At 32.9% G+C, this 25,603-nt stretch overlaps 1 protein-coding gene across 9 annotated transcripts in view; it reads right to left on the bottom strand.

Annotated features, from left to right (window-relative positions):
• The window catches only part of LOC143239982 (protein MMS22-like), a 213,586-nt gene that overhangs the window by 137,337 nt on the left and 50,646 nt on the right, over positions 1-25,603 (bottom strand). For 7 of the 9 annotated variants that reach the window (XM_076481705.1, XM_076481706.1, XM_076481704.1 and 4 more), the window contains 3 exons: positions 18,549-18,648; positions 10,881-11,002; positions 7,820-7,933 (listed from right to left, as the gene is read on the bottom strand). In XM_076481705.1, coding sequence (XP_076337820.1) covers positions 7,820-7,933; positions 10,881-11,002; positions 18,549-18,648 — 336 coding nt within the window. The remainder of the gene's footprint in view (positions 1-7,819; positions 7,934-10,880; positions 11,003-18,548; positions 18,649-25,603) is intronic. The other 2 variants (XM_076481707.1, XM_076481711.1) reach the window with 1 other exon arrangement.

Raw genomic sequence — 25,603 nt, 5'->3', positions numbered from 1 at the left:
AGATGAGAATGACTGGATTTGACATGGTTGGTTGGTTAGTTTGACATTTTATGATGCAAAGCAACTACTTTATCTGCGCCAAACATCTGGAAAAAGTTAAAATTGATGTAAAATTATTAAAATTTATAAAAAAGAATCAAGGTAAAACAAAACAAAGTTTAACTTTTTAATTAAAAACATAAATAGCATTAAATTCATATTTTATTTCCAGTTTACAGCAGTAAGAAAGAAACTACAGTAAAACAAGTTGTAAAGGAATTTTTGAATGGCAGAGGTGTAGAGAAGGTTCATGAGTCTCTGTGTATAAGCTCTGGACTTGAAAAGTGCAGAAAGCCCCAGTGCAGACTCAATGTCTCTCATGATGAATGGGGTCCAGTAACTTCAAAGCCAAAACTGATCAAATAAGAGCACAAAATATTTTTAGCATAGAACATCTATCTGCTCCCAGAGTGGTGGAAGAGAGGGCATGGAGGATGTTCAGTGTTCTTGTACACTTGACCTGTACCTGTTTCATGTATGGTAGAAAGGTCAACTTACAGTCAAATATAAGCCCCAAGAAATTTGTCTCAGGGACCACAAGCAACACAACTTCACCAATACAGAGTTCAGGATCAGAGTGAATATCCCGTTGGCAGCAAAAGTGCATACAAACAGTTTCAGAGAGAGAGAGAGAAGTTAAAACCATTTGCTGTGGTTCACTAAGGTAAGTGATTCAGAGCAGTCTGTAATTACCACTCAACATACCTCACGTTTGTCAACTGGCATGGAAGGTCAAAGTTGTTGACATAGAGCCTGTTTGCAACAGTAGAAGAGAGTTGTTCAGTGAAGTTAAAACCATATGCTGAGTTGAATACTCAAAATACAGCCCTGACGGACTCCAAATTCCTGCAGAAAAAAGCGGGAAAAGTGTCAAACCCATCCAAACTTGGAATTGCCTGTCCGTTAAAACATTTTTAATAAAAATTGGCAAATGACCATGTAACCCATAAAAATGGAGCAAAATACCATACCTCCATGTTGTTTCATAAACCTTCTCAAGGGCAAAGAATCCTGATACAAGATGTCATTTGAGAAAGGCTTCTCTAATTGACATTTCAAGTTGAATCAGGTGGAGAGCTGTCATCAGAACCCACATAGGGTGGACAAGAGGAGGTTGTTTGATTCAAGGAGCCAAACAAGATGAGCATTAACCATCCTTTCTGAGGTATTACAAAAACAACTCATCAAAGCAATTGGATGGTAGCTTGAAGGAATCTTTGGATTCTTTTAAAGGCTTCAAGATAGGCATAACAATAGCCTAGTGCCAGGCATCAGGGAAAATATTCTCTTGCCAGATCCAGTCAAAAACAATGAGAAGAACAGAATGAAAAGCAGGAGATAGATGGCGTAGCATCTCATAGTATATATCATTAGGTCCGACCAATGTACTGTCAGATCAATAAAGGGCCAGTTTGAATTCCAATAGTGTAAAGGGGAGATTATACTCATAGAGACAATCAGCCCAAAAGGAAATAGGTGGCTGTTCTACCCTAGTCCTGATGGCTAAGAAGGTGAAGGATGAAGCAGAAGTGTTTGATACCTGGTAAAAGCTTTCATTGAAAGCATCAGCAATGCTCCAGACATCAGTTACTTCCTGGCCATCAGAGATGCTGGTTGTGAATTTAATCCAAGATTCCTTCTAGCTTTGATGTCTTACCCACTGAGCATGTGCACAAACCTGCTGAAAAGTGTTGCTCATCAAAAGTGTGGGATGCCTATGAAAATAATCCCAGGCCCGTTTTTGAGCCTTCCGTGCTATGTGGAAGGCAGGATTCCACTAAAAACAAGGATATCGTGAAAAAATATGTTGAGGTGTTAGGAATCCATTGAGCAGCTGCCATATAATATAGTCAGTTACTGCTACCACACAGTCTTCTACTGATGGCATGATAAAGTTCTGTGAGAGCAGTGAAAGAGGATCAGTTACCCCAATCATGCTTCCACCAGGGCATTCGTGCAGGATGGCATCAATAACGGCCAGTCTCTGTCAAAATTACATGAAAATGATCAATGCCTCATGGGTTATTGTCAACTCTCCATGAAAAATGGGGTACTAGGTGCATGAAAATAAGTAGAAGAACCAGTATTGAGGAGAGAAAGGATGTGATCAGAGAGCATACACTCTACAAAGCAACCTCCAATCAATATCAATACCTTTTCAGATGGGGTTATGCCCATTCAAGTCCCCCACAATTAAAAGGGAGATGGCAACTCTTCAAGGAGAGCATCAAAATCTGACTGATCATAGGTCTCTTCAGGAGACAGATAAAGAAAACAAAGTGGTGGTACAATCAAAGAAAGCACGAATGGCTACACCCTCCAAGGGTGTATCGAGTGGCAAAGACAGGGTGGAAACTTGCTGATCAACCAAAGTGCCACCCCTCCATGCACTTGTCCATCACACAGCCTGTCATTTCTGTACAAAAACTGCCACAAGGTGACTGTATTGGTAAGTTTCAGAAATATTTCCTCTAAGGAAAGACAAAGGACAGTAGGAAGCAATCAGTGCTTTGATGTAATTCAGATTAGAATGTAAATGTTGACAGTTCTATTGTATCAAGGTGGCCATTTTAATTTACGTGTAGGTGAATAGGAGCCTTTCTATTTATGACGTCTTTTTTTTTTATTCAAGGGAGGTCTTTCGACCTCCATAGATCCTGCCTTCAGTCAATTGGGCAGGTCTTTGTCGTTGGAAGAGGGTTCCAGTGACTGAAAACATGAACGAATGATTGTTTTGCATCTTGGGGTGGGAGAAGAAGATGTACCCAAGGAAATGCCTGTGCCTGGAACTAAAGGAAATGGATCTTGTGGTTTGCTGGAATGAATGGAAGAGACAGAGATTGGTGTTGACGTTGTTTCATTAACTTTCTTAACCATGGAGGTCAAAAGACTTTTCATATGGTTTGAGAATCATTCTTTTAGAGGTACAGAAAGATCTGTCTGCACTCCCACTGCAGTAATGGAATGAAGTGCAGCAGCATATATTCAAGATGAAGTAGCAGACAACAACTTTCAAGCCTCAGGGTAAGTAATGTTTTCAATTGCTGCACCTCTTTTTCTTCCAACCACTTAGGGCAAGAACGAAAGCAGGATGGGTGAGAACCATTGCAATTAACGCAATGAGGATCCATTTCACACTCATAGGCATCGTGGTCCTTGGCACCACAATGAGTACACATCAAGGAACCACGATATGATGTCTTCAAGTGACTGAACTGTTGACACTGGAAACTAGAGGGTTTGGAATGTATGGCTATACCTTGCAAATAAGATAACCTGCCTTGATGGTGGCAGGTGGAAGTAGTGATGTAAATGTTAAAATGAGGACATCGGTCAGCATCACAATTCCATCTTTGCAAGTGGAGATACACCTCACTGGAAAAACTCCTTGGGTGAAGAAACCAGCAAGAATCTCTGACTCAGGGATGTTCTTCAAATCCCTCTCAACAATAACTCCTTGTGACAAATTCAAAGTAGCATGGGGCATAACCTCAATGAGTATATCCTCAATTGCCTTTGAAAGTAAGAAGAGTTCACTACGTTAAGATGTGGATGTTTCCACCAATATGTCACTAAAGCAAAGCTTCTTTACTGACTCGAAAAGCCAGCAAGTCCATCTAGTCCCTTCTGAAAGAAAGAGGAAAACATCTGCCCTGAAGGTTTGTCTGAAAAAGAATGTACTCTAAGAAAATGAGGTACAGGTGTTATAAATGTTGAAGACTGCTGCACAGAAGCTTCAAGACATGATCATTTACCTATGAACTGTTTCTTTCATTATAATATTCAAGGTTTTATTTGGGGAATTCACAAAAAGAAAAAAGAATATTTCGGTGCCCACTAACCCCAACTACCATGGAGCCCTACGAGAGGACACACTACAATGCCAAACAAGGACACTGCAACAATGCCAGGGTTTCGTGAACCATATACCCACACATCAGAATCAGATACAGTTGTCCACAACACATGTTGAGAATATATAACACTGGTATTTGGTTGACCCTAGCCTAAGTGGTCCAGCTGACTGACCATGTGGGTGCCACCTCAAGGCTGCCCATCTTCAGGAATTCAAGGCCAAAGTAATGTGTTAAGAGTTCGACCCCTCAACCACCAGGATCTTCTCCTCCGCCTTCATGGGTCGCCACACACAGCAAACACATGGGTAGATGTTTAGATCCCAAAGAAGGTAAACTGAAAGAACAAAACCTTCCCTGGGAGGTCCCCTCACCACATAGATTTGACATGGAAAAAGAAGAGCTGAAACTCTTGAAAAACACAGGAAAAAATATGAGCCTGGAATAACATTTGATACTTAAGCAACAAAACTGTATGAACACATGAATATAAGTCCTAGCAGTATGAATAGTAGTTTTGGACTGGACAGTTTTGTATGAATTAAAAATGCAAATTACTGATACTGACAAACTAGAATATAAAAAGAAGAACCTTTTTTTTATTTTAATGACATATGGTTTATGTACTGAATAGCACAAAGTGAACCCTTCTCATCTTTTTCCATTTTTGGAAATGATCTCTTATGTGTCTTCTCTTTCTTTTGAAACAAATCTTCATGCTGATAAGTTGAGTATTTAGCCTGTACTAGATTTTGTTTTTTGTTTTTCAAATACAAATACAGCTTAGTTATTACACTTGATAAATTATAATTGAATTCTATTCTGTCAATGAAATAATTTATGACTTTTGGTTATTCAAATATATATATATATATATTAGTTTGTTATAACCAAAAACAAACCAAAATAAAAATAAATAAAAAAATGTTGCACTAATTGAAAGGATCCCAGGGTACAAACTGTAATGTGGGATATATAATTTACTATAGGTTTTGGAGGTGACTGCAAGGTAGGACCCACAATACAGTGGAATACACTGTCTATCAGTCTTATTCTCCATTTTCCAGTCCAACATAAAGAAATAAGATAAAGCAATAGCAACAGACTTAATAGATAGAGAACTTAAAATTAGGAGAGCAAGATGCCAGTGCTAGACCACAACATCCCACATCACCCTTCACTGCTTGCATGCAGACAGTTGTTGGAAGGTGACTGCTCTCCAAAGTGAATGATATGAAAAATAAATTGAAAAAAATTATTTCTTCTTCTTCTTTACTTTGGAGAGCAGTCACCTTCCAAAAACTATCTGCAGAGGTTTGGATTTGCTATTTTTTAAACAGTCATTCTATTTGAATTTGTTTACTTAACTCTCTCAGTATTAATTTTCTCTAAAAATACATATATATATATAAATTATTTCTTTTCACATATTCCACGTGTAAAATTTGATAAGGCTTAGCAAGCTACAACAAGCAGAACCAACAACAAAGGTCAAAACTAGAAGAGACAATTGTTTCCATTACTTTATTTACTGTTCAATGATTTAAAAAAAATAAGTCTATGAACTTGTTTGGAAATAGTAATAATCTATATACATGTACAATTTATAATAATTGAAAGGTGACTACATTTTACAAAATACAAGTCAACTAAAACACAGCCTTTTTAAAAACTAAAGGTCAGTTTTATATTATTAGATACAGTGTCATGAGTGCATGTGTGTCACATCACTGTTAACTTCTGTATTATTAGCCAGGCACAGCTGAAAGATCAATAGAATAAAAATAATAAATCTGTGTAAATGTATAATGTTAGAGAGATTTAAGCAATTTAGTCTAAATATTTATATTTTTGTTTTATAAACTGTAGTCACTCTAGATAAAAATGGCATAATTTATATTCATTTCCTTTCCTAATTTTATATGATGGTTACGAGATTGGTCAAATCTACTAAGCCCGCACAGAGATTTGCTGGTGAAAATAATGTAAAATATAGAGTTTGGACATTATATGGATTTTGCATGTGAAATCTGAAAATTTTCTAATGCAAAATAAAAAAGGCATGAGAAAAACATTGCTTAACAAACCTTAAGACTTGATAAAAAAAATCTGGACTAATATTTTGTAATATACAGTCATTTCAATGATTATATGTTAAATGATTATTACTATTTAGAAAAAAAACAAAAACTTATTTTTCTTGAAATATAGAACAATAAATAAAGAAGTAAAGCAAACAATTACTTCTTGCTATGACCTTTGATCTTAGTTGCTGTTGGACACAGGTTGCTAAGCCTTTTGAAATTTTACAAGTGGAGGATATCAAACACCAATTTTTAGGTTTTATATATACAGCTGAATAACCAAAAAAAATATAACTCTACTGATACCACAGAATTTGATGATAATTTATTTAGCTTAATAAATAAGATATATTTAGGTTTAAAAAATATGAAACTTCGAGCAGATGAAAGACACAACCTACCTTCTTGAAATCTTTGTTCAAAAGAACATGATAAGCTTTATACAAATTAAAATGGCTTAGAAAACAACCAGAGGTACATTCTAAGCTACTGATTGATTATTCATATGCTGTATATTGAAATAAGTGTATATAATGAACTGTTTCCAGAAACAGTAACAGGTAAACAGGGATACTGTGTTTGATATAGTACACAAGCCATATCTCAGCAAAACAGAAAGATACGACGATCTTATTTTATATTCTTGCTTGCTAATATTAGTAATTTGAGTTCCTAACTTGTATGAAACTATAAACTTAGTATTTTGGCATAACAAATATCAAATTTTAAACAAAGCTGCATTCAACATACATGTGACTTATTAAAATCTATATGTAGGTGTGTTCTTATTTTGTGGTGGAAATATTAATTTAACACAGTTCAAAAGGCCATAAAACATTAAAATTTAAGTACAAACAGATCTATAATGATACCAATTTAAAGATATTTAGTATAAACAAATGTAGTACTGTGTTACAATTTGAAATTCTGTAAAGAAAAAAGGGGTAATTTAAATTTTTTTTTCATGGTTATGAGGTCAATCAAACTAACTTTGTATATAGAATTAGGGTAAAAAAAATAACAGATGAAACTTACTGAAAAGTAACATTTTGTAATTATTTAAGAGGTTTTAGATATTATTCTAATGAAATTTGCAATTTTTCAGATGATAAGCATTTTTAATGTTAATACAAGCATTGCTTTGCAGTCTGACTAATAAAAAGAAAAACTATATTTAGAGACAAATCTTTATTGAAAACACCTCATTTAAAAATCTGATATTTTTGTGTACAAAAGTCTTCAATGTTTACTGAAAGTCTGCCAAATTTTGTGAAGATACATGCACTGTATTAAAAGTTATCATACAGAAATTGTAAAAAGTACAAAATGGTTACAAATTTGGTTAATGTGAATAAGCCCATGTGGAAAAAGCTAAAAGCTGTATTAGCATTTTTCAATGTCAGTTTTTAAAAAGGGTAATTTATATTTATTTCAATTTTATTTTTTCTGGTGGCTACCAGGTTGTCAGATTCACCTTTCCTGTTTCGAGCTAGTTTAGAGAAAATAACACATAAAATATCACAAAGGATTACACAAAGGATGTTTGACACATTTGAGTGTGTTTTCTTATAGCAAAGCCACATCAGGCTATCTGCTGAGCCCAATGCAGAGAATCGAACCCCTGATTTTAGCATTGTAAATCTGGAGACATACCGCTATATTAGCGAAGAGTGACACATTTCAGATATGGAAAAGTATTTTTAATCATGAATATTTTTCACACACACACTATTCAAAACAAATACTCAGTATATTTATAGATGAAATCTTTATTTTATTAGAAATACTTCCTTAAAAATATGCTTTCTGTATGTTAAAGAAATGTAAAGTTTTCATACATACATCTTCACCAAGACTTTCCTGTCTAGATTCCAACAAGAGTATTATCATGGTCCACAATTCCTGACAACAAGTGCAAGAAAATGGAGACACCTTGAAGTAGTCTTCCTGAGAAATCTTCAAAAAGGAAAGAAAAATTATTGAACAGGTTTATTTTATGAGGTGTAAAAAATACTTATTTTGAAAATATAAGGACTAACATTTTAAAAAAAAACTTAGGAATCATATAAATTCCAATTAATCTTGAAAATTAGTTAATCTGAAGAAACTGTATGCACATCTACATTAAATAGCAATGAGACAAGATCACGCTTTTAACAACCTACAAAAACGAGAAAATAATATGTCATACAAGTTTTATATGACACAGAGAAAAGCAAAAAAGTCATAGTAAGTTGAAATCTAATTTAAACCTTGGAATAAAACAGTTCATTGGTGATTTTTAAACTTGCACCTTTTTTAATTTTCAGAAATTTATAATTAGTAAAACAAAGAAAAAGTTATGAGAATTCCAACAACAAAATTTTAAACATATATGACACACTGTGTTGTCAAGTGCCACTGTTGTCTAACAACACAAGACAAAAATGTAAAATTTTCATACAAACATTATCACTGAGATTTTCCTGCCTAGATTTCAGCAAGAGTATTATCTTTCTGCATTAAATGATAACTTTGTACTTAGTTTATTTTAGTGGAATTACTTTGCACACAGACTATTCAAAAGACTATTTTATGAATTTATCTCATTGAGTTTGGTATCAAACTGTAGTTTATAATTCAAATTTTTATATCATACATTATTTACTTTGTATATTCTTCAAATTCCTCTCAACAATAACTCCTTGTGACGAATTCAAATTAGCATGAGGCACAACTTCAATAGATATATCCCCCAATTGTCTTTGAATGCAAGATGAGTTCAATGTGTTGAGATGTGGGTGTTTCCACCAATGTCACCAAAGCAAAGCTTCTTTACCGACTTTGGAGAGCCAGTAAGTCTTTCTAGTCCATTCTGAATGAAAAATGGAGACATCTGCCCTAAAGGTTTGTCTAAAAGAGAATGTAGCATAAGAAAATGAAGTACAGGTGTTACAGATGTTGAAGATTGCTGCTCAAAATCTCCAAGACGTGGTCGTTTACCTATGGACTGTTTTCACTATTTTATTTAAGTTTTTATTTGGAGGATCCATAATAAAAAAAGAATATTTGGTGTCCACTGAACCCACCCACCATGGAGCCCTAAGAGGGCACACACTAAAATACCAAACAAGGACACTGCAACAACGCCAGGATTTCGTGAGAACCATACCCAAACACCAGTATCAGATAGTTGTCCACAACACCCATTGAGAACATCCAACACTGGTACTTGGTTGACCATAACCCAAGTGAACCAGCTGATTGACCCTAGGGGGGCCACCCCAAGGCCTCCCTGCCTATATGAATTCTAGGCCAAAGTGGTGTGTTATGGTTGGAGCACTCAACTGACAGGATCTTATCCTCCCCTTTACAGGTTGTCACACATGGCAAACACATAGGTGGATGTTTAGATCTCAGAGGAGGTGATTTGAAAGAAAAGAACCTTCCATAAGAGGTCCCCTCACCACGTACAGGAACCCATACAGAGGAGATGTTGCCATCCTTACAAGAAAAGAAACTAAATCACTGAAAAGTTGTGAAAATTTCTACATTATTCTACAAGATATACTCAAACATCAAACTGGTAAAATAACAGTACTCTCAAGCAATAAACATTAACTTGATAAGTCAAATTCAAAGACAAGATGTCACTACAGACGTATAAGTAGAAAAAAATTACTTTAGCAATAGATTCAAATTAAAATATTGCAGAAAACAAAGCATTTTAAAGTGGCCCACACAATTTTTTTTTATTTATAATTTAATCCTCTCACTGTAGTTATGTTAACGTGTGCATGACTTTTAAACGTATATTCAAAATTTAATAAAACTACTTTATTATCAATGTACATGAATAAACTTAGTATCAACACTTAGTAAAGAGACAAAAATTCAAAATTTTATATGGAAATATTAAAAAATAAATAAAACTCAATCTCTCCTTCTTCTCTAATATATTTACCACCCTCCAACCAGTACAGGATTCAATGTAAATTATTCATTACAAAATATATATATATTAGTATGGCAAAGCATCGAGCAAATGAAAATTAAAATTTTTTTCCTAATTTTTTTATGGTGGTTAGAACATTGTCTGAATGACTATACAAAATAACTGATTACATAAAAAGCTTTACTGAGAAAAAGTTTAGTATTTATTTGGAAAATTTCAGAGATTAATCAAATGAATTCTAACAATTTTCAGATAAAAAAGTAAAGTGTTTTTAATCTTAAAATGAAAATCACTTTGTACTCAGGGCAGTCAATACTTCATATATTCATAAAGAAACATTTATTATTTTGTGGACAAAAGATTTATTATTTAATATAAATCATATCAGAGTTTGTGAAAAGGAAAAATAAAACATCAAAATTTATGGAAACATCGATGGTAAATTTGATGTCACAAGTTCAGTGTGAGCCACTAAAGCTCATTAAAAGTATTAAGTGATACAATGAGTAGAGCTTTGTCAATAACACTATGAGATTTAATCTTCAACAGAAAATATGAAATGTAATCCTGTGATATTTTGGTGGTGTGTCAGATAATATTCCTTATCTCTGTGTCCTAACCTAGTTTTTATTAAGTGTTTTTTCCTTCTGTCATATAAAGGATGCCCAGTTTTACCAATATATTTTGTGGAGTGTATGTTAAACTGAGTTCATATATAACATTTTTAACAGTACAGTGACCAATGTAACAAGCTTTTACAGTTGAACAGTGAATGTTTACATTGATCTCACTGGCTTTGTTGCTATAATGTAAGAATATTTTTACATGTTTTACTTAGCTTATGTAAAGTTTATATTCAGTATTGATTTCTTAATGCCTTTGTGAATTTGAATGCTAAAATTGTCACTAATGTGTAGCATGATTAGTCATTTATCATATTATTCTAGAAATAAAAGAAGTTCCACACACCTTAGCAAACTTCCTAGCACCAATATAGCACAGGTCCCACAACAGTAGCAGTAGTCCTTGGGAAAAAATGTTCTCAGATTCCAACTGTTGTACTTTACAAAACTGCACATCTAGCACTGAATCTTGTAAAAAACAAACATTATCAGACAACTTTCAACAAGTTACAAGAACAATAATAAAAACTTGCAGTAGACATGTCAGACAAAAATTTGTTTCCTGTAAACCTAAAATTTTCCTTAGTTAGGCATCACTTAATTTTATTTTAATAGAAATATAATACCTATAATAACTATTTGATGAAATAGTTCAGTATTTCTCCTAAGTCTTCTGCTAATAAAATGTTTATCATGATATCTAAATAATTTCAAACAACTCAAAACATATGTATCATTAATTCTTATGTTCTATTAAATTCAGTCTAAAGGAAGACAGCATTATTCTTTCTGTAGTAGAAGGGAAAGGGGAGGACTTGCAAGTGCTTAAGTATTATTTTACTGAAATACATAAAACAAATTTGACATCAATTTCAGGTATTATGTATGGGCAAGATTCTTCAATGCAGGTATCTGCAATTTGCTGGCAATCAATTTCAACAATAAAAACCATCACACAGTCCACTTGTTTTAAAGTAATATATTACAGGTCAAGCGCGCACACAAATATTCATTACACTGTTTGTTATTACAGTTGTATCAGAGCCTTAAATAATTCAATTACTTCAAAACATAAATGACAAATTATTCTTCTTATTCTGTTACTACAATACAATCTGTGATAATTTCATTTTAAAAATCACCACTGCATGCTCTTTATGACTAAACTTATAACCATGCAGTCTAGATTTATTTATCTATTTTACTATCTAATTTGTAGTTATAACATTTTATAACATTCCACACACACTACTGGATATCATGATGCAATAACATTTAATTTATCAATGAATAAACTCAGAAGGTTCTTTTAAGATGAAGCAATAACATAACAGTTACCAACTCATAACTATTGGACTACAAAGTATGATTTATAAACAGTTACATAAACAAAGCTGCAATAAACTATCACTTCCAAAAATAGCTACATTTAACATTTGTGCTAGACAAGCTTTCTAAATCATAACTCACTTTTAAAACTGAAACTGAAACCCATCTTGAAATAAAATATTTACGATATTCTTTTGTACTGTAAAAATTGTTTTCAGTTCATACACAGTCTTATCATACATTCTGCAACAACATTTACAGTCCCCCTTGATGGCCTCAATACAAAACCAGAACTTCTGGAGATTGGTTGATTTAGTGTTTTATGGCACAAAGCAGCTAGGCTATCTGTGCCAAACATCTGGTAAAAAGGTAAAAGTAAATTTAGTAAAATTCAGAAAAGGACATTACAGTAACTTCTGGAGATATAATGTCCACCTCATAATCCTTGCACTGCCAATTTCGCATCACTAAATGTATACAAGAGACTGATAAACTCCTTCCCATAGAGGTAATTCTAGAATTTCCAGATGGCAAAATACTTTCATTAGATCACAGAACAGTTCTCCTCACTAATTAACAGTTTTTTAATAACCTACATTACAGGAAACAATCTGTTTAACTGTTCTTGCACAAGTACAGCTCCAATTCCAATGTATGATGCACTAGCAAGAACAAAGAAAAATTTGTTTAAATCTGGTACTTTTAAGGATTACTTTACTTCCTTATATGTTCTTCAACTTTTGAAATACTATCTGCTCTGACTGTTCCCACTTTGCCTTGGCAGTTGGGCTTTCTTAGTAAATGCAAGTCAGTGGTGCAGTGACACCAACATGGTTGGGGATGAATTTCCTATAGTAATCTTATTTCAGGAAGGATCTGTCATTTCACTTTGTTGAATTTAGTGCACCTTGTATATGGGTTAGCTTCTCCTCTTCCATAACTATCTGTTGACTGCCCACCTTGAGTCCAACAATGTCCAGCATAGAATGACTGATGTAGCACTTAGATGATCAGATCTACTTTCCTCACTCATCCAAACAGCTCTCAGAGTTTCTTCAGATTGTATTCCCATCTAGCTGTGTGGGTCAGAATGTTATCCACACAGTGCTCAATTACATAGTGTTGTGCAACAACTTCCTCATCTTGCATTTGAATGTCACTGCTGAGTTGACTAATCCAAGCAGCATCTTTTTTAACTGGAAGGATCTGTATGGTGTCACAAAAGTTGTCTCCTGTTTAGATTCTGTCTCCATCAAGATCTTCTAATTATCTTTAGGAAGGCTGATTTTGGTAAAGAACTTGATCTTGTACAGTTTTGCCATGGTTGCCTCTGGGTTCAGAGTCAAACCTTGTCACAAGGTTTAGCATCTGTATATCTATGCAAATGCAGTTTCAGTCATTACTCTTCTTCAAGATTACCACAGGTAAACAACAGGCTGAATTCAAAGGCTCAATAAATATGGCTTCTGACATTACCTTAACTACTTGCTAAATTAGGTTTCTCATCACATAGGGCATCTGGTAGGGCTTTTTCACCTTGACATGATCCCTTCTTGTGGTCTCAATATTGTACAAAGTCTGTCCTGCCTGGTCTATCTATGAAGACATCTATGTACTGACACAGTAACATAGTGAGTTCTTCATTGTTGTTCACATATTTGCAAGTCTCATCTCCACCCAGCAATCTTAGTTTTAGTAGTTCTTCATCTCTATGACAAAGTCACTGTCTTCTGGTTCTGCATCTATGGCAGCCATACTTGTAATGTCCACCTGTACTAAATAATTGCACCCATTAGGTCTTATTCTCTTTCAAATTACCTCTCCAACAGAGATGTGGTAGATTTTGGTCTTCCCACTCTCTTATCTTATAATTTAATTTGTTGATCTTTTCCTGGACTTAAAAATGTTCTTTCCACTGCATGAGGAGCTTGTTGTTGTCTATAGATGGCAGAACCAAAACCTTCTGTCCAACCTTGAAATGTTGATCCTTAGCCTTCTTGTCATAGAAGTGCTTATGACTGCCTTGAATTGCATATAAACTTTTTCAAGCAAGTTGAAAGATCACCTCTATTTGGTTTCCAAAATCTAACATATGCTGGCATATGTTACTCATTTCTGACTCTTCTACTTCTGTGCACAGTTCTTTCAATGTCAATTACATACTGTTCATCCATATAGTAACTCAAAAGGTGAAAATCATTATTTGCTTGTGGGACTTCTAATAAAGCAAGTAATACTGCCTGCAGGTACTTGTCCTAGTCATGTGGTTTCTCCTGACACATCTTTTTCAGTGTACTGTTTAAGATTCTCTCAAAGTCCATTACACTTTTGGTTGAACAAGGCTGTCTAGTACTGTATCAGTTCTGAAGTAAACTGGGTCTCTCTGTCAGTGAAGACTTCTTTTGGAAAGGCTACTCTGCAGAACATGTCCAAGAGGGTTTCTGTTACTCTCTCCATCCTTATCTTTAGCAGTGCTACAGCTTCTGAGTATTGTGTCACATAATCACCTATTATAAGCATGTTCCAGTATCCTTATTCAGGTACAGATGCTGGTGGTCTGATCAATTCCATAGCTATTCTTCTTAATGGAGGTATCTAATCTAGTAGCATCTTGGTTATCTTTCTTCCAGATACTGTACTTTGGAATGTCACATGACATGCAGAATGTGATTGCATCTTGAATGACCCCTGGATAATGGAAGTTGCTGGTGATTTTGTCTTCCATATTATTTGCTCCTAGATGACCTCCCACAATTGACTCACAAGCCAACTTTATCACTTGAGTCTGGTATTCTGTTTGTACTATGAATACTTTTGACAGATCTAGTACAGAGCTCCTTTCTGATCCTCTGCTATGCAAGTGTCTTCCCTTTTGTCTTGTGCTTGGATTTCTCCTGGGTGCTGGCCTAAAGGTTCTGAAGGACTGGCAGATCTACACTTTGGTAACAGCTCATGATTACATGCTCCATTAAAACATCACTGTCTAAAAGAGAGAGCACTGAAAGAAGTGAGTGAGATGATCAGGCTAGCAGAAGAGTATATGGAAGTTATTGGAAAGAATACAACTGGCAATTCCAAGAATAACTAGTAAAAGTAAACCAGGGATGGCTGATTAGATGCAGGATGTCACCAAAGGTGATAAAAAGTCAATAGACAAAAGGGAAAAGAGATGCTATGCATGTTAGAAAATGGGATATATTGTGAGTGAAACTCTGTCACCAACAAAGAACAGCTGATATCTCAAGATAAAGCAACTGAAACTACTTACAAAAGTGGTGTTGGCAAGAAACAAGAAAAAGAGTGACTGTCATCATGAATGCTGCTGCAAATATAAACAGTATTACGAAAACTTGTTATATTTATCACAAAAAGAAAGTGCTATTGCCAAAATTAAACAGTGCATGATTGATGGTAAACTGAAGTTAACAAAGAGATCAACAGTGCCACTAGTCATTCGAGCATGTGATCATGAGTTGTTACCAAAGTGTAGATCTGCCAGTCCTTCAAAACAATAATTATCTTTATAATTAGCCATTTCAATCCACCTTGTGAAATATCAACAGAAACATGCCGCAAACTGAGAAACAGTTTCTCCAGTGTTAGCTTTGGTGAACTTTGGTTAAAACCCTCTTGTTAAGTTCATAACAATTGATCAATGACACTTTTAACTTATAATAGTCCATGTTACACCTGCATACACTTATAGGTCTCATCCTGAAAAGGGAGCTGAGACAAACTACTCAGTTGCCTTTGGACCAGGAAAACATCCATATGATTTTTCTATTTGTCAAATTTGGACAGCTTTAGTTTGCTAGACCTGATCCTACTATCTCTTTTGGATTCTCTATCTTTCTGATGGGTGAGCTTCACAATATCAGTTAGTGCTCTTATTCTTCCTGTTTCCAGCCTTCCTTCTCTCTTATTTTCATCTTGTATTCAATACTCAACATTCTTCTTTCAGTCACTCTTCCTCTGTTCCCTGCCTACATTCTCTCCCTCTTGTTATTGTTTTTATTTGGACAAACTCTTATAGATTGCCATCTTTGAGCCCAAGTTGCTCGCCCTTCTCTGTCAACTTATCAAAGTCAGTGGAAATTATATAGTGTGGTTGTGACCTCTAGAATATTTTTGCCACCACTGCAGCTGTGTATACATAAGCCAGATTCTGCTAATTTTCATATCTTCTTTAATTACTGCTTACTACTCTAGATTCTGGTTGGCTTGTGAAGGTCAGTTTTTATACAAGGTCCAGATCCTCTACAGTAGGTGTCTGTAACTTGTTGGCAACAAATCTCATCACTAAACAAACAGCCCATACTCCACTTATTTTAAAGTAATATATAACAAGTCAAACAAATGTATACAAATATTTGTGATACCGTTGATTAATACAGCTGGATCCAGAGCTTTAGCTTTAAATAATTGTCCTTTTTTTCCTCCATCATAGTTCACACAGATTGGTTCAAGTACTTAAGAATACAAATTATCAAATTGAATTATTTCACCTCTTCTGTTATTCCAATACAATCTGTAATAATTTCACTTTAAAATCACTAATATACAAGTTAACTACCATTGTTGTATCCAAAGCTTTAAAAATTGTCACTTTTTCACCCAAGACCATACAATTGACAAGATTAATTTATTTTCTATTTTGTTATTACAATTCTGTAATAATTTCACTTTAAAAATTGCTACTATATGCTCTTTATGGCTAAATTAATAATTATGCAATCTAATCTCTCTAACTAACTGTCTAATGTGTATTTATACCTCAATACAGGCCTAGAACATTCCACATCCTGCACACTGCTAGATATTATTATGCATTAATTCTCAATTAAAGTAATGAAAAGAATTCTAAAGGTTCTAGTACCCTGATGTTGTAATATAACAATCACCAGTTCATAATTACTGAACTACACTGTTGATTCATAAATTGTTACATAAACAAACCTACAATAAACTATTGCTTCTAAAAATAATTATATATAAAATTCATCCTCAACAAACTACCTAAATCATACATCTCATACTAAACCAGAACAAAAATAATCATATGTATCTAAAAACCAATATGAGGTGAACAGAGTCAACAAAAATAAAACAGTAGATGTGCAAACATACATTTTTACCCACAAGTAACAACTGTGTACAAAAACATTTTTATTCAATTAAGATTATTATTACAGTCAGTCATTTTAGTGTGTTTGAACACCAATTACAACCAATTTTAAGCAAATTATGATTCTATTTGAATATTCTGACTTTTTATTACTTACTTCTGAAAAGAAATTTACCACTGAAGAAAGCAAGAAATGTCAGATTTTCCTCATTACTTATCATAATGCTAAATTCAAAGTTTTAAGTGTTGAAATTATTTGTAAGCAGAAACTTTTTTATTTAGTACTCCAAAAAATGTAAAACATCTAAGCAATACATAACAAAGAAGAGTTAAAAACATGGGATAAAAGGACAAGAAATATGTGAACATGGTAAACAAGAAATTAAAGTACTGTGTATATGATGTTAAGTGCTTTTAGCCTATTTACCAGGAGTTTCAATATATATACAACTTTGTTTTATTCTTGTTACTTGTTATTTCATGCATACAATAAATTTCATTTTACCTATGGAAAAACTTTAAGACCATTATCATTACATTTCACAACTGTAACTTATTTCCTTGGATCTGTTACAACGAATGCTACATCAAACTTCTTAAACCTAACAATCTCAAATTAGCAGAGGAAAATGCACTTATAAATAGGATTAAAATATTTATGGATAAAATAAAAAGTATTAAAATACTTTCCAAAAACAAACAGTTACAAAACAAAGCAAGTGCAGTAACTAGGTAATCAGAGTGATCTTTATGACCCCAAAAATAATCACAGATGAAATTTATTCATTAATTGAGTTACAGAATATGTAAGATTCAGCATTATAAAAGAAATTTTAAAAAATCTAAATCTGAATAAAATGCCTTTATAGTTAAATGACCAAGCATTCCAAACTAGTATTTTAGAATCATCTTATTCACATAAACAATACTTTTAACACACAACAGCTACCTCTGTGGAGAAAATATAAATATTTGCCATATCCTTTTTGTTAAATCCACTGAACTAAAACTGATGTCAAAAAAATTTATTTTTTTTATGTTCTTCCATAAGATACTTCTTGAATAGTAGTTCTGACAGTAAATTTTGGTACCTAATCTTGCTATTCCTCCTTTAAATTAACTTTAATATCGTCTTTGTGGGAACAAGTATTTCAATAGCATCTTACATCATAAATATTATGCCTACCACTAGCAGCATTGCAAACACATAATTTCATGTTTTAATAGTTAATTTTATGTTGTATTGTTTAAGTGAGAATATAATTTCAATAACTTATTAATTCAAATGCACTAATTTGTATTATCTCTCAAACTTCTGTATCAGTACTCTATAATCACACTAGTACAGCTTCATGCTAACAACATAGTTTTGATGTAGTACTAATAATAACTTCAAACTTTCATTATAGGAGAGAAAATTCTAATTTTATTAAATCATAGGTAGGTCAGAGTTCAGAAAGAAGGCTGCAGCCAAAAAATCATGTTTACTTACAGAAGTTTAAAATGGAACACAGGTTAAGCAATTGCAATATACAAAGTATATTTTTAAATATTACTCACTTTTAAAGTCTGAAGATGATGAAAGAAGATGAAGGATCTGAAGAAAGCTCCACCACACATCCAGATATATGTGATAATAATGATACACAGCAGATGAACACTACAAATGCAAATTATGATATCTGAAGTCAAACAAATACACAACTTGAATATTTTGATAGTAATATATACAATGTAGAATGTCAAAAATGAAAAAAACCAAAATGCAGATTATCAGTGTTAATAAATGAAGTTTTTTGAACAAAATGAACTTCATGTGAATCATAAAAAGAACATAAATCTGTATGTAAGTTATGGCAAAATATAGATATTTTAATCAACAATAGTCTTTACAGTGAAAATTTCTCATCACTAACAAATTTTTTTTTAAATTTGCATGAAACAGCAGCAGTTAAGGCATGTTCAACCTTATAACAAATCCTATATTGTTGAGATTACTTTTAGTCTTAAATTGCCTTGATAAGATAGATATTAATAATTTTTATCTCTCTCAAAGTTAGTGTGTTCACTGATTACTAACTTTAAACCAAAAGTAAAATATTAAGTTTCACAAGAAATTCATAAAATTTTAAATTTATGCATCAAGTAGAACCTCAAAATAACAGGTACTGCACTACTGAGGGCAGATTATTTCAGTCTCTCTCATTTTTCTACTATTTGTAGCCAAAATAAATTTTAAAATAAAGGACATCTTAATATTCCAGATTAAAAGCAATGTCTTTAGTCTCATTCTCTATATGGGCACTCAATAAAGTGGGCAGTTATCTTTGTAAACCTCTATGGTATACTGCTAAATTCCAACATCTGAGAAAAATGACCAATATTCAAATACTTGTAGTGTTTATTGGATTGGCTAAAAAACATATACTGTAATAAATATTTTCACAGATTCAAAATGCAATCTTATTACTCAGAAATTCTCACTGTAAAAACTGTAGGATACATAAGCTCATATTCTTGGAGCTGGTGTCAAATTGGCTTGTTTCTATATGCATGCTCATTGGTTCTGAGAGTATCATGTTATGTTGTCATGTAAACAGTCTAATGACACAAGCAGTGATCTGTTGCTTTATTTTCAGCAGATTTCCAATTCAGTTGTTGACAATAAAATAAACACATAAAATGCGAAATGTTTAGCAGTTCAAACTCTAAAGAAAAGTGCATGCATTTTGAACTTTGTGAACATTAATAGAGAAAAAAAGGGCACAGTTAATCTACCCCCTGAGACCTCTTAATGACAATGGTCTATGCTATAGCAATGTGCATCTCTCAAACAGTTGTGTTCAGCATACAACAAACTTAATGGTGGGGAAATTAAAATCCAGAAATGTATTACAGTAAATATGGAATCCAGCCCTGTGTGAATCCTTTTTGATATTGAAACACTGTGTTACAACGTGCATTTGAATGCAGTCAAAAGGATGTCCTAAATGTTGAGGTTCTACTGTTTCTGTTTGAAGAAATTCTTACCTGTAATGCAGCAATCACATATAAAAACAGAAATCAGACAGGAAATATAATAAAACTAAAGGTAGATAAATATCTTTGCCAACTTCCAAAAGTTTAATATTTTCCCTTACATTTTACTTGCAAACTATACAGAATGTTATATGAATGAAATTAAAACAGATTGCATTATTTCAAGTAGATTAATATTAATATACAATATCACAAAAATAGATAGAATTAATTTATGGTGCTTGATCATAAAAAAACAAATATCCTACAAACAACTATAATTTTATTGGCTTTCTAATTAAACAATAAATAAGTTAAAACATTCACTTTCCTGTATGGAGCAGAAAAACTTGTGATATAAAATGAAACTAAGGCCAAAATTTCTAATTAATAGAAACAAAATGAATTAACCTCTTGAAAAATTTATAATGAACAATCTGCTCTTCCTTTTAGTTATATCTAATAGCAAGTATCAGGTAAAATGAGAATTGTTTAAAGACACAATGAGAAAGGAGAAGCTTGATAACTGGGTTGACTTTTTCTTAATATATTAATAAATCAAGAAACTTGAAGTCTAGAAAGTTATATAATGGCTAGCCAATATCTATGGTATAAGTGTGTCATGTGGTGGGAAACTCAGAAGAATTTACAAAGGTAAAAAGAAAATCTAAATTGAACAATTTGGAGTGCAGTTGTACTTCATAATAAAAAGAAGTAAAAACTAAGAATTTTTAAACATTTCCTTTCAAATTAAGAAATTATAACTTTAAATATATCAAAATTTGAATTATTAAATTTGGATGCAAAGATTATACACATAAATTGATAATTAAATTCTGTAAATTAAAATTGATGTGTACACTTTCACCCCCCTATATGCAAAACATTAACTGATGTTCACTACATACATGTGTGAACTTCACTTTGATCTAATAAGATATAAATCCCATGGTCATCAAGCTGACTGTCAGCAACTTCTACGAAATTCATGTCTTTAAAGAAAAAATGCTTAGTAACTTGAAATAATCAATGTTAAACAAAATCCACAGGGACATCTGCCTCACAGAATTTGTAATTTGGTAACCAAGCACAATATTTGTAATTCTATAGTTCCATATATTGCATTCTACCAGCATTAAAATACTTACAGTTAATTTACTAATATTAAGCACTAACTACGATGGAATGTTAAAATTTACAAAATATCAAACTCTGGTGGAAGTTGAAAAATAAAAATATAATAAACTTTAATTGTAAATCCTCCTCCTTCTGTTCACTGTACATTTGAAACCATCATTTCTAGATTTTTCAAATTGTTTGAACATTACTAATAACTCTTTTCAAAATTCAACATTTGATTTAGGTATTCATAATATCTGCCTGTGTCCTTTGATGATCTCTTTTAAAAACATAATGAGACAATTTTCATATTGCCATTTTGTCCCATGTCTACTGTCAACTTCGTCACATGACTTCTACACTCTTTAGTTGTGGAGGCTTATTACATATGGTTACTTGACAATGAGAATGTGGAACAATGTGCAAGCATGATTACAAATTTATAGAGTAGGGCTCATGCTTAACCTTCTTACAGGAAGCAAGATAAGATCCCAAAATACACAATTTTAAGAGCCCACAAGCACTTTTAGGGGTCAACCCAATAGCTCATTTTTAGGTGTACTCTATAGTGGGGTCAGTCCCTTCATCAGAATTCCAAACTTTTGATACTTATCTTCAGCTTTATCTGAGGGTTCAAATTGCACATTAATGTTTTAATTTCATTTTTAATAGAAATAATGGAAAAATACTTGTGTATTCTGAGAAGCAATCATGACAGTGGCATCTTAAATTTTTGGATCTGAACATGAAAGGTTATCAAAAAATTCACTGAATTAAGTAGCAGATGTTAAGCAAATTGAAAGGAAACCAAAGATATCAACATATCTCATTTCATTTTGTATTTCAGGAAAGAAAAGAGAATCCTCAATAGATGTGACACTTGAAATTCTTTTAGGCAGGATTAGAGTAAATTAATCTATGAACCCTTTTCCCCCTTTTAGTAGCTATATTCTTGTGTGCCAGCAATACCAAGCATGGGACATTCTTATACCCAAATCAGTCTTATTACTCATCAAGATTTTTACCAGCATACCCTCAAACTGAAATTTATTTTGGCAGGACTGAAGTAAATTAATCTATGAGACTTTCGGAAAATACAGCACTTGAAAGGGTTTGACCTTCTGAGTCAAGAGGTGACAAACCTATGAGCTGAATGTTTGTACTTGAAAAAACTCAGAGCCATTCTACAAGCCACTATGCTGAGACTAAAAATACACATGTAAAACAAAGCTTTTTATTTGTCAATAAAATGTCTAGCATTTTTAGGAGAAATAGAAAAATCAAGCAATTTACAGCCCCACTAACTTTTTCTAATCAGTTCTTTAATATCCTAAAATAGCTGTTAAATAGTTGTTTGTGAATATTGATTTTTTTAATAAGCAAAATCCTCAAATTAACAACATATGAAAACATGCAAATAGCTACAAAATGGCTCAGGTGGTCATGGGTTAAACTCTGTGTCTTCTCCTAATCAAAATAAATAATGAAATAAGTTCTTTTTTTGGATCTCCTATATTTTGCATATATCATCATACTGTTTTTACAGAAGGACTTTGTACTTACATGTAAGAATCTACTCATGACAGGCCAGTGTTGCCAAAAGATATTCAAAGTTGCTATTAAGAACATAGCATAAAACTCAACAAAATCACATAAAAATTACCAAAAGTTAAAAAGTGTCTTAAATGATACAAACCAAATACTGATGATCTGAAAAATAATGTAACAGCAAAAAGGCTAAGGGACTGTGAGTATGAAAATGAAGAACAGGAAAATTCATTACAAGAGTAAGCAGGAAAGGGATAGTAACTGGTTTCACTATGAAGATAATGGCATAATATTCTGCAAGTTATGTTGTGAAGAGAAAACTATCTGAAAATGTTATTAAAGGCTATTTATATAAATAGCCCATAACTGTTCTGCACAAATATGTTTTGGCCAAATTCAAATTCTGATGCCATAATATTTAATACACCCTTTGCTAATAATCCATCAGTCGCTTTCAGAATACTACCTCATGATTTGCTAATCATAGTTGTGTATCTAGCCCTATTCATCAGACAAACAATTAATGTATCTTGAACAGGGACACAGAGCAAAATGTAAGGAAATTCAATTACTTTAGATTTTTTTATAAATCAAAACATGTTTCTTAGAACATAAACTAAAATAAATATATTGTATCAAAAAAGGTCACAAAAAGCCCAACAAGCAGGTTTTTTTTTTGTTTTTCTTTAGTTTGTTTGTAATTACACACAAAGCTACACAGTGAGCTATCTGTGCTCTGTCCCTTCCAAATTCTGGTGGAAATTTAAATCTATCACAAACAACTAACTAAACACCATAAATAAAATTCAATATAACAACAAAACTGCAATTACTGATAACAAACAATCTGAACTTTTTGTCCAGTATTTTGAAAGTACCTTTGTAACCTCAAGTCTCATCTCATTTGATACAAATCATTTCTAATAATCAACACTTTTCTTTCACTAAACTTCACAGTTTTTATATCACAAATTTATGGTTCTAATGTTTGTGTATCCACCCTATAACTTTAGCAGAAATCATAATTAACCATAAAAAATTAAAGGACAAATCCTTAGGAGAGGATGAAATTAACAAATTAATTCTGAAAAACCTATCCAACATCATAACTACTCGCTAACAATTTTAATTTATCATTACAGTCATGATATTAGCCATCTATTTGGAAATCAGCTGTTACTGAGGTTATCCCCATGAAAGATAATAACTAATCCAGGCAGCTAATAAACCCATTAATTTGCTAAACACCCCTGGTAGTTGATGGAGAAATTAATCATAAACCAGATAAATGCTTACTTAAAAAAAAAAAAAGTCAATAATATTATTAACACCATATGGAATGGAGGCAGAAAATGTAGACAAACAACTGACAAGTTTGTTAAACTTACCAAAACCATCTACTGCAGTTTCAACACAAAGCATACAACTATAGCTACTTTTCTAGATGTACAAAACACAAAATAAGGCTATAGCTTAGGAAAATAAATAAAAGTATGAAAAAGCTTCGTAATCTCCAGTTAACACTTAAATATACATGTACTAATCAGGTATAATATCCATTGTCAGATCAGTGAAAATGGGTGTGCTCGAGGAACTCCCGTTTCCCTCCACAGCAAAATTATTTTCATTGGATATACAGATCCCCGATGCTGAGAAGGACTATTCCCCCCCCTTCATATTGTCTATATAAAATGTAAATTACATTTTTATGTATTAATTCATCCAAAACTATTTAATCTTTTTTTCAACATCAATTTGAATAAACTGAAGCCCATTTAAACATTTGCTAATTTCAGATGTATTCATTCCATATAAAGATGATCCTTAGGGAATGGAAAGACAACTGGTCTGAGAGACAATGAAGGCAAAAACACAAAATGAAGAATCAATTCTCTCATAAGAACTTGAATGACCAACTAATTGATCTGTGGCAAATGTCTCTATGTTGACAAAAGCTATCTGAGACAATCCCCCATAGGACCAGACCTTGCTGGGTAGTCACCAATGATGTTGTTTGAATTCCACACAAATGAAGGATACTCATGGATAAGTGCAGAATCTCTCTTGTGTAATGATACAAAATTAAGCCAATACAAAAAGTATGGAAACCCTAGAAGGAGCTGCAGGAAGCCATCCAGCAGAAGATTGGGAAAGGCAAAAAGGCAATGTCAAAAGAGAAGAGTGGAGACAAGCCACACCTACCCTAGATTCCATGGAATCTGGAATACATGAAAAATCAAATATCTGAAAAAAATAGCCTCTATAAGATCTCTAAGGGTCAAAGAAAAATGACGAACTCTCTCAAGCAAAGCATTTCTCTTAAACAGATTGCAGCAAACCAACCAAGGAAGGAGCAAAAACTGATAACCTTACCAAAGCAGTAGTCAATAAATGACTAAGATCCTCTGAAAATTAAGTAGTAGATCTGTGACAAGCCCAAGACAACAATTACAAAGAATACAAAAAATGCATAACTGTTCTAAGAGAACAGAAAAATTCAGAAAAACTGAGTTTGATTACAAGGAACTGTGGCTTCAGGTCTAGAACCCCAAATATGAAGAATATACAAACTAACCTCTGAGAATTCAAGCATGTCTTCTCCAAACAATGGAAAGCTATGGCATGCTTATCTGATAAACAGGAAATACAAGGCAAAACAGCACACCTTCTCTTGAGTGATAAGCAAATTTCCTAGCACACACTGCAAAAGGAGAAAAGACTAGATAATCATCCAAATGGCTTTTCTCCAACAAATGAGTAGAAGATCTGGAATATAAAATGCATCAATGTAGGTGGAAAGAATCACAGTAAGGTATAAAGTCTGAAGCAACCACATTAAGATTTATTACAGAGCTTAGCTGGGGAGAAAAAACGTTATTTCTGCTGCAGCTGCAGTGTAAACAAAAGTGTGTTGTTGAGCAGAAAACATA

This window comes from Tachypleus tridentatus, chromosome 13, assembly GCF_004210375.1.
Source record: "Tachypleus tridentatus isolate NWPU-2018 chromosome 13, ASM421037v1, whole genome shotgun sequence".
In the NCBI taxonomy this organism is placed as follows: Eukaryota; Metazoa; Arthropoda; class Merostomata; order Xiphosura; family Limulidae; genus Tachypleus; species Tachypleus tridentatus.
This window is presented reverse-complemented; position numbering and strand designations above follow the sequence as displayed.